Source organism: Varanus komodoensis, unplaced genomic scaffold (assembly GCF_004798865.1).
Source record: "Varanus komodoensis strain SLA01 unplaced genomic scaffold, ASM479886v1 scaffold61, whole genome shotgun sequence".
Taxonomy (NCBI): domain Eukaryota; kingdom Metazoa; phylum Chordata; class Lepidosauria; order Squamata; family Varanidae; genus Varanus; species Varanus komodoensis.
The window spans coordinates 3,702,608-3,720,913 of record NW_025336236.1 but is presented as its reverse complement, the minus strand read 5'-3'; the positions used below and the strand labels follow the sequence as shown (position 1 = coordinate 3,720,913).

The 18,306-nt window shown below is 39.9% G+C and overlaps 2 protein-coding genes across 3 annotated transcripts in view; both read left to right on the top strand.

Annotated features, from left to right (window-relative positions):
• RAP1B (RAP1B, member of RAS oncogene family) overlaps positions 1–2,477 on the top strand; it is a 33,843-nt gene extending 31,366 nt beyond the window's left edge. For both annotated transcript variants that reach the window (XM_044449909.1, XM_044449910.1), the window contains exon 8: positions 1,236–2,477. The gene's annotated coding sequence lies outside the window, so the exon portion shown is untranslated. The remainder of the gene's footprint in view (positions 1–1,235) is intronic.
• A 4,154-nt stretch (positions 2,478–6,631) lies between these two features.
• Positions 6,632–18,306, top strand: part of NUP107 (nucleoporin 107) — a 30,405-nt gene continuing 18,730 nt past the window's right edge. The window contains exons 1-9 of the mRNA XM_044449908.1: positions 6,632–6,723; positions 8,760–8,839; positions 9,738–9,824; positions 12,265–12,380; positions 14,386–14,518; positions 15,291–15,394; positions 15,938–16,065; positions 16,864–16,912; positions 17,279–17,350. Of these exons, the coding sequence (XP_044305843.1) occupies positions 6,716–6,723; positions 8,760–8,839; positions 9,738–9,824; positions 12,265–12,380; positions 14,386–14,518; positions 15,291–15,394; positions 15,938–16,065; positions 16,864–16,912; positions 17,279–17,350 (777 nt within the window). The 5' untranslated portion in view covers positions 6,632–6,715. The remainder of the gene's footprint in view (positions 6,724–8,759; positions 8,840–9,737; positions 9,825–12,264; positions 12,381–14,385; positions 14,519–15,290; positions 15,395–15,937; positions 16,066–16,863; positions 16,913–17,278; positions 17,351–18,306) is intronic.

Below are 18,306 nucleotides of genomic sequence, written 5' to 3'. Positions count from 1 at the left end.
AACAACTTTTCAGTAGCTGTGGCAAGTAGGAAACAGAAAAGTCTGTTTCCAAGAGCAGAACTCCACTTGTAGTAGATGGAATTCAGGCCTCTCATTGGACTTCAGTAACTGGCGGAGAGCAAGAAGATGAAATGAAAACAAATTTTAAAATAGGATAACATAATGCAAAAGATGAGAAACTTAAGCTTATAATGGTATTACACATTACCTGATGATAGGTAAGCATTGTTTTAGGATGTATTAGCAGAGACTTTGCATCCATTACTGAAGAAGCATCAGCAAAAATTACCTGTGCAATTTTTAGCAAATCACATATAAGCAAACCAGGTAGCATGTATAAGAACAATGACCGTTTTGACATCCTAATATGAGGAAATAATATAGCAACAACAGTACTGATTTTAAAAAGCTTTGAAAAGGGGTGGTGGTATCTCATCACCCCCACAATGGCAGGTATGTGCGGATTGGTTTTCAAATAGATGAGTTCTGTTTTTGAAATTATGGGTGACCTTTGCACAATGCAGTACACAGTTGACTATCAGTAATCTAAATAGCAGGTTTTTAAAGTAAACTGTCTACATAAAAGTTCAGCAGCTTGGCATTTTAACCAATATTCTTTGCTGCCACACAACTCAGAACCGTGCGCCTTTTATCAGTTCCAGTCCTTGATCAGTAACCTTATGCTTGTAGCTCCCATCCTGTGTGTCACTTCTCTTCCAATTCCATCCCATCTTGTTTTGGTCTAAGTCCAAGGAGCCTAAGGCAGCTTACATAACGATCCTCCTCCTCTTCCTCTCTATTTTTTTCCTCAAAGCAAGCCTGTGACTTGAAGAGTGAGTTTCTTGGCCAAGCAGGAACTGAAAATCTGGGTCTCTTGAGTCCCAATCTTACTTTCTAATCACTATACCATATTTGTTGTGTCAGCATCTGTAAATCCTGATTTCAATGTTTCTTTGGGTAGAAGTAAGGGAGACAAAGGTGTGTGCATATTTAAATCTACAAAGCCTGTGGCCTGGAATGAGTAGTTTACTCTGAAGTTGATCCTAATGATTTGAATCAAGCTTATTCTAAGACCACTATGTAACTAGTTTTGCACAAACATAAAATTCACAAGGCTGAGAATCCTAAAGCAACCTACAACAGACTGTATGAAACCTATTTTTCTTTAAAACAAGAATTCCCCTTCATTGTTTAGATACCATCTGAGTTATCATCTCTGCTTTTCATGGTTTTAGGTCTGAAGAACTGTTGCTGACTACAACAGTGCCAGCATTCCAACTTTATTAAACCTACCAACATCTTAAATGGACTTTCCTGTGGTGGTACCCTTACGAAATGGATGACAGCTACTACATCAGTTTGCACATTCTAATCACTTTTCAGTGTCACGAGAGATTTTTACTTATAAATTAAGTGTATGCAACTGGTAAAACCAGAGCCTACATCCAGTATTACTGATAAGAGACATTGTTCATCCACCAATGTTGTACATGTATGATAACTGTACTGTATACTGCAACAAACCCCATACTTCCTATTGGAGAGTACAATAATGTAAATCCTAAAAGCACCACTATTTTAGCATAATAAAAGAAAGTCCAAAGAGCTCCTATATAGACTACTCCAGATAACTTTGCTTCATCGGTATTTGTAGCTTATTGTAACTTTTTTAAAAGAAATACAGGATCATCATTGTATTGTACAAAAGCGCTTTGATTAACACAACAGCTATATAGTTTTTTAATTTTAGGATAAAAACCTGTGGAGACAGTGATCTAGTCTTTAAAATGAGTCCTTTCAGTATAATGTCTGCCTGAAGACATTGCCTTTAATATCTGTTGGGAAGGAAATGTCCAGATTTTTCAACCTTTTATTGTATGTTTCCTTTTCCTTGTTTACATAGGGAACAATGTTTATAGTTGTGTGTACAGTGGGGGTCTACAACAAGAAGTGTATATTTTAAAACAATTTTTTAATGATTTAACAATTTTTTGTAAATCATTTTTGAGCTTCTGCAGCTGTAGATTCTCACTGTGAATTTCCTTGCTTGCTCATGCATAAGTGTATTTGCAATACCAAATATACAGGTTTAGTACTTTTGCCTGTTAGTGATTGTTTTACATGTGTAACGTTTTGGTTGAGATGTTAAATGGTGGACGAGTACTGTGGATGTGAATGTGGGAAGTAATTTTAATCATGTGTAATTGGTCCCAGGGCCTAAGTTCCAGTAATTACATTTTTGCTGATTTATTTAACAATGCCTTGTTGCTTTGTATGCATTAACGTTTGGGTGTAAAGATTGCGTGTAAAATCCAACAGGGAGCCACAGTATTTAAATTGACCAACCTAATGTTACAACTGCTTTGAGGTGGCCAAATGTAAACTTAAAAGCCTTAATTAAAAGTGGTGCAATTTTGTATGACTTAGCATCAGTAGTTCAATAAATTTGGATTGCCATGCAAGGGCTTGCATTACAACTACCTGAAATGAATGTTTTGTGTAATGATGTCAGTAATAAGGTGTTAAAAATGTTCCTTAGACAAGTTGAATTTAGCACCACAAGGAACCGTGATTCGTCCAACTTGTACATGTGAGCCCGATTATATCTAATACCATTAGATAATCATGACTGTGCTCTGAAGCAATAATGTGCCATGAACTTACTGGTGTCAATAGCAACTTGCAATGGTTGGGTGAGCCTCCACTGCAGAGAACCTATTTGAAGAAATGTAAGTTCTTCTGACTTTGCCTTCAACATTTAGAAGAGTATGCCTAAAATACTCAAAACCTAAAACGTTAAGTTTACAAATACTTTGACTTCAAAAGACATCAGCTGCCTATATGGACTAGATTACAAGATTATTTCTAGATTGTTTAAACTTAATTTCAGTTGTGCATTTTCAAAGAGAGCCTACAAAGTCTGTTTTTTCTCCATTGTATAGAATTGGAGTTAGATGAACTTGAAAGGCTATTTAGCTTTGCCAAAAATGAGAGTGAACTGAGCCAGAAGAGTTATTTATTAACCAATCATGAAGTAACATGTGGTCAGTTGAAACTAGTTCCTTTCTAATTCACAAATATGGATGATGTGATTTGCAAGTTACCCAGCTACAAGTTGAGTCAATGTTTTATCTTGGCTACTGAAGGCCAGTCACAATAATCTGGAACTACTGTTTGCAGGATATCTTTCAGAATGCTATGGAAACACTGTGTGGATTTTTTTTTCTTCTGTCTCAAGGAACCAGCTGCATGCAGATTGCTCAGCAAAACTTCCAGTGGTCAGCCTTCCATATTTGGATAGAATCGTGACATAGGTAACACAGGCAGCCACTTATGAATTGGATGATCACGTGTACCTTGTTTAGCTTTGAGAACTAGATCTAAACAACACTGAACTAATCTTTATTGATGTGGGAGATCTGAAGTGAGTGTAGATATTTTACTGGTGAGATCAGACACCCTCTCCCCTGATTTGTATAAGCAGGGTATGCTCCTTGAAATTATTGGAAACCTGGATAAGCTGAAGATGTACCTATGGTGAGAAAGTTCATTTTTACTCTGCAATTTGGACTTGGTAACTATCATGCCTGCATCTAAAGACTGGTTTAATTAAATGAAACTTAAAATGAACAAATGCAATAGTTCGTTTGCAACATATAACTTGGTTCAGCATCTAAAATAATTGTGGTCTACAACCAACACTAGTTTTCTGTAGCTGCCTAGACAGAATATTAGTATGTCACAGTTATCTAAATTGTATTATAAATGAGGACAGTATCTTCATGTAGACTACTCCCAGATGCTGTATTAGGCAGGAATATTTAAAAATCCTTGTGTAATCTGTCCTTCATGATAGACAGCCCTTTCCAGTTCTGGTCCTGTCTTGTGCAATGGAATAGGGTTTGGAGGAGTTTTGCATATTTGAAGCAAATGGATTTCTTTTCATCATGCCTGGATTAGATACATCTCATGGGAAGGAATCAACAGAAGTGGAGGTGGTTCAGCTATGTTTGGATGGCAAGGACTCATTGCCATATATTAGTTTTGGTTCTGCAACCCTGGAAAAAAGCCAAAATATTTTTCTAAAAGATCTTTTTATATATTATGAAGTATCATGCCAAACAATGGTGTGGTGTGGGTCATACTCTTGATTGCACTTCCCTGTATAATCTTTTGCCTTTTAGATCTGTGTCTTGTCATGTTTCTTAAGAGTTTTTTGTAGAATAGTTTGAGCTGCAATATGTAAGACAACCATGGGTAAGCACATACTTCCTACCTTAAGGCAGAAGACACATTTCTAGCAAAGAATAATTCTACTGGGGGTTTTCAAAAGTGCATCTTAAGTGTTGCATGAGTTTCACACTTTAAAAACCCAGCTTAAATATGCAAATATTAAACATTAAAAAAGTCTACCATCCTCTCTTCACCCCCCACTGCACAGTCTTTAGAGGTAAAAGCATCCAGGTTAGAAAATATAACAGGTTCATTTTTTAAATGCTAATGTAAACATACTTTTGTATTCTGTTTATCCAAATTCACAGGTTCCTTGTGAATTAGAACTAGCCACCTGTCTTTTATAGCATACTGTTTCCTTTGCTGGCTTCAGATTTTCTGTTTTATCCACGATCGGCAGATACATCAATCAATATATTTCCACTTGTGCTGCAGTAGAAACTACCGCTGTACCAAGCTTAAAGGTTACTTTTAGATTTTAAAATGTCAAGCACTGGCAGAAGTTGCTGTCAGTGTTTAGAGGTACATCATAGGATGAGAATTCTTACTGCTGAGCCAGGCATCTACCATTCCTGCTTCGTGGGCAATCTTTTGCATTCAAAAAAGAACTGGATTTGTATGAAAAGATACAAATCATAGGTGACTGCATCAGAACAAATTTCCAAAAGTGGCTTGTGAATTAGTCTCAAAGAGGAAGGTTTCAAGGTCTACTTACAATTCAAAATTGAAGGACCAATGTATGAATTGAGCACAAATTCTAAAGGTTTGGGGCCACTGCTGAGGTAGTCCTGTCTAGTACAAGCCAATTTTAATGATGAGCAGAACCACGAGGTAGCTTTTCAAATGATAGTTCAGGTTGATGTTACAAGCATTAAAGGTACTTTAAATTGGACCTGGAAATACACCAGCAGTTAAGTGTAGCTAACAGTGACAAAGAGTCAACTTGTGCTCAAATTTTCTGGAGACTGCCAACAGCCACTTGTATTTTACACCAGCGAAAGTTTATGAACTTGTCTTTAGAAGCAAACACCACTGAAGTCCATTGTGGAAGCTTCTTTTGGAGGTAAATGGAGCCTGGGTAATGGCTGGGCTTCCCCAGCTAATGCACAAACAATTGTTAATATAAATACTAGTTTTAATAGAATCTTCAGTACAAACCAAATATAAGCCCTTTAAGCTTGCTATTTCACAATCCTTGTGAGTGACAGCACAACCTCTTGCTAACCATATGTTCTGCAAGAGAGAACAATTCCTCCACCTTGTTTACAAAGGGTCAGTATTTGGGATGCATACACTGTAAATACTACTTCAGTGCTGCTAATTAGAACAAACCTTTCCTCAATTTCCTGATTTTGTTCAAAGAAGAGGGAAGGAGGTACTCAGCTAAGGTTAACAGGCCTAATAATGCTTTTTAACATTTGCACAAATGCCAGGTTTTCCAAAACCTGTGACTAGGCAATCAAAAAACGCCGCCCCTACTGGAATAGGCAATTCAGAGGTCAAAACAATTGGAAGTCCACAACTCCCATTAGCCCCAAGCAGCATAGCCATCTTTGAAGAATGATGGAAGTTTTAAGGTAGAACATTTGCAGGGTCTCAAGTTGCTCACCCCTGCACTAATGAAATCCTCAGTTGAAAGGTACGTAGAAAATCCCTTTCGAAGACAAGGCCAAGGCATCTGAGGCTAAGCCTCCATAGCTATACTTAAACGTCTTTTGCTCCTAACTCCATCTTTTTAGGGAGTTTGTAGTTATTCAGGCACGCTTATGTGGATTCCGGGCAAAAACATCCAGGCTAACAATCCGTGGTTTCTCCGTGGTAGACTGGAAAATATGAAGTAACTTGAGAACGCTCTATATTTTTAAAACACCTAAAATTATTTTAATCCCCCTTTCCGTGGCTTTTGCTGGATTCTTGAGGCACCAGCTGCTGATTCCCAGATCAAACAGGCATCTCTAACTTTCTATCACAGCTGCTGAGACACAGAGGTAGGACACAAATTTGCCGTCCCGCTGAGGAGCGGAGCTTTCCCTCGCGTAGAGCGTCCGAAGCTGTAGCGTTCTTTTCTTAGCTCTGTGTCCGGGTTGAGTAATTTCCGACCCTCCAGACATTTTCGCCTACAACTCTCAACAAATTCAGCTAGCACAGCTAATGGAGAGAAACGATAGGAGATGTAAGCCAAAACACAAAAAATCGCGTTGCCCGCCTCTGCTATATGCATAGTGCTAGTCTACAACCCAGAGAAGAGCTGTCCAACGCGTGAGTCTAGGATTTGACACACTTGCAATCCTCCGTTCGGAGTCTTGCCTTCCACACCACCCGTTCAAGCGAAACCCTCCCTTTTCCCTTCATGCCTGGCTCTTGTCATCACTTCCGGGTGACGTGACGAGCTTCCGGAGAGCGGGAAGTCTCAAGTAACAACCCGGCGGTGGTGGCCAGTGGGCCGGATCTGCCAGCCCCGCCACCGCCATTTGTCGCGGAGATGGATAAGTAAGTGCCTTTGCAAAGTGTCCCGTGTGCGAGGGAAGCCCCTTAGCGAAGAAGCGGGGGGGGGGGCTTGTTCGCGGTCTGCTTCTGCAGAAGGGGCGCGTCCACCCTGGTGCCGTGCGTGCGTGCGGGCCCTTGGCTAGCAAGAGGCGAGCCCTGGACCTCCTCCTCGTCTCTTCTGCAAGGAAGCTGGGCAGATTAGCAGGCGAGCAGGTGCGCGGGAGTCCCGTGCAGTCTCGAGCCAGCTCCTCGAATGACCGGCCCCATTCATTTTTCTGTCCGAGATGGAGCAGCAAATGCCTCCCGCTCCCGCTGCGCTCCCCGGGTCAATGTGCGTAGTGTCTAAGGTGGTGGTTACGCGCTTCCGTCTTAGGGCGACCCCATGAAGGAAAGCCCTCTAAAATGTCTCGTCCATTGACAGCCCCCTTCAATTCTTTCAGTTCAAGACTGTGGCTTCCTTTATGGATTCAAGCTATCTCACCTTTGGTCTTCCCTTTCGTTTTCTGCCTTCGACTTTCTCTAACATGGATTGCCTTCTCCAGGGAGTTTTGCCTTCCTATGATGTGTTCAAAATACGGCAGACTCAGTTTTGGCCTTTCTGCTTCTCGGGAAAGGTCTGGCTTGATTTGATCTAGGACCCATTTGTTTGTCTTTGTGTTGATCCGGGGTATTCACAAAGCTCTCCTCAAGGCACCAGGTTTGACTGCATCTATTTTCTTCCCGAGGTAGCCCTCCCCAATCTGGTGTCTTCCTGGCTTTATTGGCCTGCCACTCACAGCATTCCCCAGCTAGCCTGATCTAAGGCCAGCCAAGTTATATGCCACCTATAGCCCAAAATTTTACAAGTTACGCTGTGGGGTTCTGCAGGGCTCAGTTTTATTCCACATGCTGTTTAACAGCTACATGAAACTGCTGGAGCAGGTTTCCCAGAGGCACAGACTGAGGTGTCATTAATATGCAGATACACCTAGCTCTCTCTTCTTTTCATCAAGACAGTGGCTGAACTGAATCAGTGCCTGGGACACAATAATGTAATGAATGAGAGACAGTAAACTGGGACTCAATCCAGATGAGGCAGAGGTACTGTTAGTGGATGGTTTGCTTGCCCATATGAATGAACATCAACATGTTCTGGAATGGAGTTATACTCTCCCTAAAAGATTAGCCTTGTAGTTCCAGGGTGCTCCTGGATCCAGTACTGTCAGTAAAGCTACAGGTGGGCTTGGCATGGAGCACTTTTTATCAGCTTAGAGTGATAAACTGACAGCATTCCTATCTGACAGGGACAGATAGCCTTGTTCCTTGTTCTGATAATCTCTCACTTAAATTACTGCAGTGATGTGCAGGACTTCCTTTGAAAACTGTTCGGAAAGTTCAGCTGGTCTAAAACAGAATAGCAGAATTTCTAATGGAGACTGGTCAATGTGATCATATTAGGCGAGTACTTTACCATCTGTATTGGCTGCTAGTCCATATAAAGACCTGATTCAAAGTGCTTAAACAATTTGAGGCTAGATTACTTGAAGGAACTTCTGCCATATATACCTCCCCAGACCCTAATATCTTCAGTTGCTTTTCTGAGAGAGCATGTGCCAAGAAAAGTCAAGTGGGTGGTTGCTGAGAAGTTACTTTTCAGCTGTGATACTGCAAGTTTGGAATGAACTTCTCAGGGAGGCTTACCTGGCACTCACACTGTATTCTTTCTGGCATCTGGTGAAGACATTATTTTCTCAGTAATTATTCCAGGAATTTTCATTTCAGACTAATCTAAATTTGATTTTTTAAAATCTTGCATTGCTGCTAGGTTTGAATCCATTTTCACTTTTATTTTATACTGTCATTTTAAGTATTTATATTTTATATTGTATTTTATATTTTAAATTATTTTCAAATTGTTGTGTGCTAACCAAAGAGCTTTGGCTATCAGGCAGTATAAAAATGTAATAATAAAGTGCCTGTTTTCATTTGTTGCCATTAAATTTTTTAATACTAGTGCAAAGAAGTGGCTTGTTAACTTAGGTCATTTTGTTTTCCTTCAGAAATGATTTTCAAAATATGTCTTCCCCACAAGAAGTGACTCGACCTGTTCGGAGGCAGAGCTCCCAAAAGAAAGTTTCAAGTATCCTTTTCTCTGTGCTTGGGTTCTTACTTAAAAGGTCCCTCTGCTGTTCCTACCCCTTGAATCTACAGGGGACCTGGACATGGGGCAGAGCATACTTCTTATTCTCTGAGCAATGATCTGAAATACAGGAATTCCCAACTGAGAGGGGGTGGTGTGCTATGTGCTCTCCCAGTCTCACATCTTCACCAGTGTGGGAAAGATGCTGAACAGGAGAAGCCCAGTAACCAAGGCACAAGTTAGAGAATCCCTAGCAGAGAGCTGTGTCTTGGGCAAAGCAATCCCAGCTGAAGGATTGCAAGCACAGTGCCTTCCACCATTGGGGAAGGTACAGTACATGTAAAGCAGCCCTGAGAAGAGAGTGATGATGTCAGGGTGTATAGCCACACCCCAGGTATATTCTGGCTCGTGGTGCCTTGATAAGGGTTTTTGTCCACCCATCCTGAACCTGTGTCTCACCATAAAGTTTAGATAGTTTCATATCGCTTGGAGAAAATAGTGCAATCCTGTGCATGTTTAATCAGCAGTAAGGTCATTAGTGTCTGTGGGCTGATTTTCCCCAAACAGACACCTTCGGAATAGACTTCAGCAGGGGAGGAAGTATTAAATTGCACCTCTAACTGCTCTGATCCAATTATCAATCTTCTCCCTGCCCCAGCAGATGCAATTTGCACTTTTCATAAAACGTCATATATGTTACTTCACTGAGGGCCAGGCAAAGTAGTTGTGGAAAAGTTGTGCACAGGTGGCTTTTGAAGAAGGAATTGAAGGAAGGGAGATGCTACAACATTGATGATCTGTTTCTCAAGCTTGTTTGTTTAATTGGCCAGACCAGAATTATCTGCAGACCAAGACAGAATTATGAAACCTGTTTTCTTAACTTACTCTCTTTGCTTAGTCCTTGCTTCTTTGGATGAAAGCTTAGGTGGGATGACAACAAGAGGACTGACAGTTCCCAGGACTCCAGGATTGCTTTCCCGATCTTGTAAGGTCCTTTATGCTTAAATTATTGTTTTGTTTTTGCTTTAAATTATTGTTGTACCTCAGAAGTGTTTCTAACATTCAGGGGGATAAAAATCAATGATTTTTTAAACAATCAAAAATTGGAAATTTTAATTTAAATTGGATTTTTAATTTAAATCATATTTTTAATTTAAATTAAGTTTTTGGATTTGGATTTGTTTGATTTAAATCATATTTTTTAAAAAATGAAATGCTTTTTTGGGGAAAATATATCTAAAGATAGTTTCTATTTAAGATACATTATAGTCCAAATCATCATGAAATAAAGATTATTTTTTAATTATGTAGCATGAGACTATATATTCATGCAGTGTTTAAAATTGTTGGTAAATGAATTCCATTTATCCATTCACAATGTCATGTTCTTCCCGGGGTTTCGGTAGGATAATGTTGTAAGCCGCCCCGAGGCTTCGGCGAATGGGGCGGCATAAAAATGTTTTAATAAATAAATAAATAAATAAATAAAATAATTGGATAGTTATTCTTTCTAGAAGATAATATCACAGATGCTTGGCTTTACAATTCTCAAAACTGTGAATTTGTGTCTGTAGAGATTGCATGCCTCTTCTTCACAGCAAAAATGATATAAAATAACCATACAGAGTTAAGAAAAAGACCTGAATCCCATTGTTCCTTTGCAAATCTATGTACATAGAATCATCCCCTACAACCTCTGCTATTTAACATCTATATGAAACCGCTGGGAGAGGTCATCAGGAGGTGTGGGCTGCGGAATCATCAATACGCTGATGATACCCAGCTTTACCTCTCATTCTCCACTAATCCAGGTGAGGCAGTGGCTGTGCTGAACCGGTGCTTGGCCGAGGTAAGGGAATGGATGAGGGCCAATAAACTGAAACTCAACCCAGACAAGACGGAGGTCCTGTTGGTTGGCGGATTGGGTTTCGGAGAGGGTGGATTTGACCTGGTCCTGAATGGTGCAACACTCCCTCTTAGGGATAAGGTCCGCAGCTTAGGTGTACTCCTCGACCCGGAGCTTTCTTTGGAAGCTCAGGTGACAGCGGTAGCGAGGAACGCCTTCCTTCAGCTTCGGCTGATTAATCAGCTGCGCCCCTACCTGGAATATGACTGCCTGGCGACGGTGACACACGCGCTGGTGACTTCCCGCCTAGACTTCTGTAACGCGCTTTACGTGGGGCTTCCCCTGAAGACAGTCCGAACACTTCAATTGGTGCAAAATAGAGCTGCCAGGTTGCTGACGGGGACGGGGCGTTATGCTCACATGACTCCAGTCCTCCATCAGCTTCACTGGCTTCCCATTGAAGCCCGGGCCCAATTCAAGGTGTTGATTATGACCTACAAAGCCCTAAACGGCTTGGGTCCTGGCTACCTGCACGAGCGCTTACGTCCGTATATGCCCGACCGCCCTTTGAGATCTGCGGGAGAGTCCCTTCTCCGGGAACCCTCCATGAAAGAAATTAGGAGAGTAAGTACCCGGAGGAGGGCTTTCTCTGCGGTGGCGCCCAACCTATGGAATTCACTCCCCAAAGAGGTCCGCCTGGCACCGTCGTTACTGGTTTTTCGGCGCCAGGTAAAGACCTTTTTATTTAAACATCATTTCAATTGTTAAAACATATGATCTGGCCTGGGCAACTTCTTCTTCCTTCTCTTTCTCCTCCTATATTTTTATTTTATACTGATAATTTTAATTTTGTATTTGTAAATCAATGTATTTTTTGTATTGTTATATTTAATGGTAATTTATTATGTACTATTGTATTTCAATGTATTATGTTGTAAGCCGCCCCGAGGTTTCGGCAAGGGGCGGCATAGAAATGTTATAATAATAATAATAATAATAAGTTTTCAAAAATTCAATGAATAGAAGTAGATTGTTGGAAGTAGAATAGATCTGCAGAAGAAGCTAAGTGTGAGGAGGGAGGGGCAAGCAGTAAAAAGGAAAGTGAAACCTTTTGAGCAGACGACTCCAAAAGTCTTTGGCTCTTTTTGTGTATAGGCTGAGGTTTAGCATATTATTCTTTCCCTGGAGGAGAAAACCTATAATGGCAGCAGACCATAAAAGAGACCCAGTTTGGGAATATTTTAATGGGGTTCCTCTACCTATGGGTAAGGCAGGCATGCATGCAAATTATGCAGAAAATCATTATTTAAATCTAATCTTACTGACTAGTGGTTTAAATTGTGGTTTAAATTAAATCCAACCTCCTTATATTATACATGCTTATATCCAAAATTCTTTTTTGATACAGTTCAGTCAGCTTTAGCTAAGATCTAAGGTTGACATTTTGAACATAAGGAAAGAGTTATTTGTTGCTCTTTCTGCCATGCTTGATAAATTTATTAATCTCAGCTGGAGAATTGCCAAGTTTCATGGCCTACTCCTGTTTCTAGATACAACACATACATTTTTTTTTCTTCAGTTACTCCACAGAGTCGGAGTTCCATGAAGCAGCCAAATATGTCTACCATCTTGAGCACAGGAGGAAAATCTCCTTATCTCCTCCATACTCCTGGACCACTTGGAAATGCATCTATGGTGAGAACATACTAAGTAGGAACAGGAAGTATATGGTGTGCAGAATACTGTTGCACCATAGCCAGATACTGCAACATTGTCTTCTTCTTTACACAAGGTTTCCTTTTCAGGAGTCCAGGAAGCTATTCTCTCCAAGCAGGGCATTCCATTCCCCATTTTTCTTTTCAACTAATACACAACAGCCTATAGCTACAGAGCACACCAAATCCTCTTTGGATTGTTTGCAGGGAGGTTATTGGAGGGTTGGCTATTTAAGTTTCCTAATCATTTTCTCCCCCACCCCAAATCTCAGGGTTATTCCAAGCATGCTGGATATCTCTTTTGTTCACAGTGGCCTTGTTTTGTCTATGTATTTATTGGCACTCGCTTTTTCAGGTACTATTACAAGGGGTGATAAAAAGAATAGCCCAAATCCGTTACTTTCTAGTTCTTAAGAAATCCATATCAAAACCTCCTTAGGAGCTATTATAATCTTAATTATTCCTTGCTTTAATAAAGGTTTCCATTCTTGAATAAGGCTCAAAATAAGAGTATTATATAGGTTCATAAAGTAGCTGGAGGAACAAGAAGTACCACTATAGTTGCTATAGTTTTCATTAAAGTATGCCCTCTGGAAGCTAGGGAGACTGAAAATGTTCCCTTGTTATGTGACTATGACATAATCATGGTTTGTTGCTGTAGTTACTACTAGGCAAAACAACCACTATTAAACTAGATTATCCTTGTATTCCCTGCTGTCACCTTGAAGGATGTAAAACCTTTCCAGGCCTTTAAGGCAAGAAGGTTTCGGTCTTGCGTAGATGGAAAATGGAGGTTCTGTATCAGTCCACTGCTACTAAAGCTGGCTGTTTGCTTGCTTGCCTGCTTGCTTGTTTGCTTGCTTGCTCGCTCGCGCTCTCTCTCTCTCTTTCTCTGTGTGTGTTGTCATCTTGTATGTCTTACAATTTGCTTTGATACAGAATGCTAAGTCCTTAGGGGTACAATGCAACCTGTGCTTAATCTCCCACCCAAAAACCAAAGCTTTTAAAGGTGCTTCTGAATCTTCTGTTTTTAAAAAGAAATATAGCTGCTTTTTGCTGTGTGTGTTATATTTTAAACATTTTATTGTGTTTTATTCCTAGTTCTGTGAGGTGCCCAGATAAGTAGATGATCCCATACATGGAGGAATATCTTTTCCCTCCAAAAGTCCCCTACATTGTTAGGGATCCTAGAAATGTATAGGATGAATTTGTGTCAGTACAATGTGAAATCCAGAGATGCCTGATTTTGAGTGAAATAAAAAAAGTATATTTAAGTGGAGGTGGGAGGGGGATTATTGTTAATTTCTCTTGGTGTGAATGGAATCTCCCTGAGTTGGAGATGATGTCTTTCTTTTCAGAAGAAAAATCACAACCAAAATTCAAGCATGTCCTCTCCATTTGTGACTCTATTTTCAAATCCAGAAACCTCTCCCCACTAGATAGATTCTCCTGCTTCTCCTCAATAGCCCACTTTCCAGTTAGGCATTAGTAGGGCTCCTGCAGATAGAATAGAAATTGAGAAGGTTCTTCCATGTTCTTCACTTTCTAGCCACTTACAATTGCAGTCTTATCCTTAAAGGCAGCCTGAAAATGACAGCCAGACACTCTTGTGAGCTATCTGCACAATAGAAGTAGCCCTGCTAGCAGCACCTGAAGGCACAGACTAGTAATGTCATAACCGTAAGATTTTCTAGGTATCTTGAAAACTCCAGGCTTGCAATTTTCATCCAGAATGCATTCTCATGAAAACTGTAATGACTGCACTGATGATTCTTAGTTTTCTTGCTATTGCTAAGCAATTGATTGTTGACATATGTATCTGAGATTTAAGTTTAGATAAAATAAATATTTAGAGAGAGCATTTGTGTTGTTTTGCTGGATTTAACTGTGTTCCTGAAGGGGAAGCATCCTAATTTAAGATCATGGATATGCAATGCAGTGATATTTGTCAGCTCTTATTCTGGGCATCATCTTGTATGTTTCAGTTAGATGACAGTGACTGGTCAACTGCACTGACACCTCCACATTCAGTAATGTTCCCCAATTTAGAATACAGTGCAGCAGAAGATGTTACAAAGAGTGCTGTTCTACTGAATGAGGATGATCCTGGCGAAGCCGGTGAGAGATCACTTTGGGGTTTCCTTACATATACATAAACATATTATTGGTGCTCTTGTCAATGAGCCATTAGGTGGTATTATTACATTGCATTTATATCTTCCCTTTCTTTCTCTTGCGAGGAACTCTAGACAGCTTGCCTAGTTCTCCACTCCAATTTTATCTTTAAAAAAAATCCAGTGAGTTACTCAGACTGACTGAGTGATGACTAGAAAAGGGATCTCCCAGGACCCCAAGTCCAACACTCTAGCAGCCATGCCGCACTGGCTTTCAGTATGGGGCACGGGGATTAGTGTGTAGTTGGAGGGCTGTTTAATGCATAGTGGAACCTGCTGTAGGGCAGAGACTGGACTAGCTTTTCCTCATCTCATCTGGTTCATACTCACAGGAAAAGAGCTGCCTGGCAGTGGTGGGGGCCATAAACCAGTATAAAGCTTAATTTGTCTTATTGTTTCAGTATGTTCTTGCTACATGATTTCAGAGTTTCAGTGCCGAGGATTCTTTTACTATTTGGCAACAGTCTTTTCAGTTACATTTAGATTTTTTTCCCTTTAAGTCATCCTTGAGTTAGGTCACTATTATCCTACAGAGAGATTCATTTTACCATTATAAAAATCATCTGCAAAGTATATTTGGTTATAATATGCACTTTGAAACTCTATTGTATACTGTTATAAAAATTTATAGTTTAATTTAACTGTGAACATCTCCAAAGCTTGAATCATTTGAAGACAGATTATTCTAATGATCCTTTTTTCTTCTTGGATTCTAGCTACTAGGAGCATGTATTCCAATTTTCTGCATTCCTTGTTAAAGCACACTTCAACTACCATCTTTGAACTTCTAGATGAGTATGAAGATATTTGCAATAACCAGGTATGTTTGTTCTTTTCTTGTACCCATTCATTCCTGGCTTAAAATATCATTCCTTTTGTGAACAAGGGTAGATCTTTCATAGCGAATATGGCATTGAATAAATGCTATGGTGTATGTGGAAGGTGGCTTTCTCTTCCAGGTTGGACATGTCTGTAGTACATCTGGATAATTGCTTGCCAGACTTAAAGGCAAAGTTACTGTTTTTCCATTTCATGGAGGCACCTTGGATTTATGGCTAAATAGGAGGGGTTAAATAATGCACTCAGCAATTAGTGCATAGTGTTCATCCCCAATCACAGCGTAATTTGTTCAAGTGCCTTTGCTTGTATTACTTTGCATTGCTCTTTGCGATCTCTGCCTCTTCCTTCTCTCCGCTTGAATTCTCATTACTGATTATATGCTTCTTCAGACCTGGACGAAATTTTCTCTGTGCTTTACTTACGAAGTAAAGCTACTACATAGATGCCATTATATGAAAAATAAAAGAAATAAAATAATGTATTAGAAGAAAAATGGTATATGTAAAGGGTTTTTTTCCATCAGGTAAACATTCTTCAAAAAATGGTGTACCGAGCAACTCCTGGACAGCAGAAGTTTTCAAAAACTGCTAGTGTATTGTGGCTTCTCAAGCAAGAGATGGTAACATGGAGATTATTGTCTTCAATTTACAGGTAACTCTTCAGAAAAGCTGTTTAATTCCCATTTCAGCTCACTGTGTTATTCTTTGTTAGATTGTAGATTTTGACACTGAAATAAATATGTTTTTGCATAAATCATAAATACAAGCCTCCATTTAAAACATTATTAACAATTGTGAAACTTCCATGTTTATAAATTTTCATATGAAATGGAAAACTTCCTGCAAAAATGGAAGTACTGGAAACATTCCCATTTTGGAAAATGTTCCACTCTGCATCACTGCCTAAACGTTTCAGGGCACAATTCTATGAAGATGTGTGTGGATCCTTGAACTCATCCAAAGCAGAGCACAAGGAGTAATTGGAGGTGTTCCTCACCTTTCCACTCCGTCTGCTTTTCATTCATCTGCTGATGACATTTCAGAAGAACAGGGAAAGAGGCTGGGGCAGCTTCAGGGTACCTTAGATCCTGGTCTCCCATGCCCTCCCACCTCCAAGATGCCCCTCAAGTGACTTTCCAAGGTTGCTTTTCTCACCTTGGGAAGCAGTTGGTGCTGTTCTGTCCATACTGGCTGAGAGGTGGTCACACTCTGGTTCTCAGCTTCAAACCTGGGCACTGTCTCCAACTGTGGAACTGGAATCGAAACTGTCCTGTGTCACACCCACCCCAGCAATGTCTAGGAGCCATAGAATTGTTTCTTTAGAATTATATATACTTGTACCTTTAATTGGCTTCATGTATGTTAACGGATTTCAGTAAGATATGCAGATACCAAGAAACAACATTTAATCTTCACGCTCAGTCTTGTTTTTTCTCTGCTTTAAATTCAGGGATAGAATACAGTCTGCTTTGGAAGATGAAACAATATTTGACATTGCAGTAAGTTTTGTCACAATTATTAAGGGGCAGCTCTGTTCTAAAGATACCCACGTTGCTTTTTACCCTAGTATTACACTGTTTTAAAAACATTATAGAGAGAAAAACAAAGCAGTGAAACTACATACGTTACCTTAAAACTGTCAAATATTGTATAACTGTCCATAACATTAGGGGGTGACATTGCACAAGCAGACTTTTCTTTCTCCTCCCTCTTGTAGCCTTCCATCCCCTATTTCCTGCTCAACAGTATCCTGCAACTCTCTGGAACAGTTCTTGGGGTGGGGCTGCTGATGGATACTATTCTGGTGGTGGTGGTACTTCTACCGTATTTCAGTTGTTTGAAGATGGACTTTTTTTCTCCCATAGGTTATAAATGCTAGTGAAAAGACTGTTGTTAACAACCTTTTCCAGAGGGATTCATTAGTTCGACAAAGTCAGGTATGACCTAAATGAACATTTTTTCAGGAATTAGGGCACAGTCCTAAGCATATCCTTGGGAATATTTCCACAAAAACAAATGCAGCTTGCATCTGTGGTTTGGCTGGAAGCAGAATGTTTTTGCTTCCTTCCTAGTTTGGGGGAGGATGAAAGTAAATTCTCTGTATTATGCTTAAAGAGCTTGCTTTTTTGTTTACACAAGTGTTCATCTAAATAAGATAAATACACTGAGTGCTGCAAGAGGACTTTAGCTGAAATACTTCATTGTTAAGATATTAGGGAAGTAGACAAAGGACATGATGAATAAAACATGTGAATTAAAGCCTGCAGTGACCAAACATAGCCACAGAAAATAAAATATGCATATAAAAACAATAAAGAACTTCATCATAATAAACAGCTAAAGCTAGAACAAACTAATAAGTTTATCCAAATTAAATTGCCAGGTCAATTTAATATATTTGTTTGCATATTTGTTTTTGCCTCACACTAAAAAGATTGTGGTGTCCGTTATACCTGTATGAGAAGGTTATTCCACTGTCAGGGTACTGCTGTGGAGAAGGCCGTCTTCCCTCATGGGGGTGCACAGGAAAGTGCCTTCCTTGAGGCTAGGGCAGGTTGGCATCAAGAGAGACAGTCCTTGAAATAATTGCATCCTGAGCCATTTAGGGCTTTAAAAGTCAGCAGTAGCATCTTGAGTGAAATGTGGGAGTGAACACACAACCTGTGCAATTCCCATTTTGCATTTGTTGCCAGTGCCCTAATCAGTGATATGTGATTCCATCTGGTTTGACTGGCTGCTGTATTTTGCACTAGTGAAAGTTTCCAAGTCATCTTTAAGGAAAGCTCCATGTATGGCATTGTAATCCTGTCTGGTGGTTGCCAGAGTTTGGTCCATCTTGGCCAGTTTTTCCCTGTTCTCTTGGCCAGGAACAGACATAACTGTAGAACCAGCT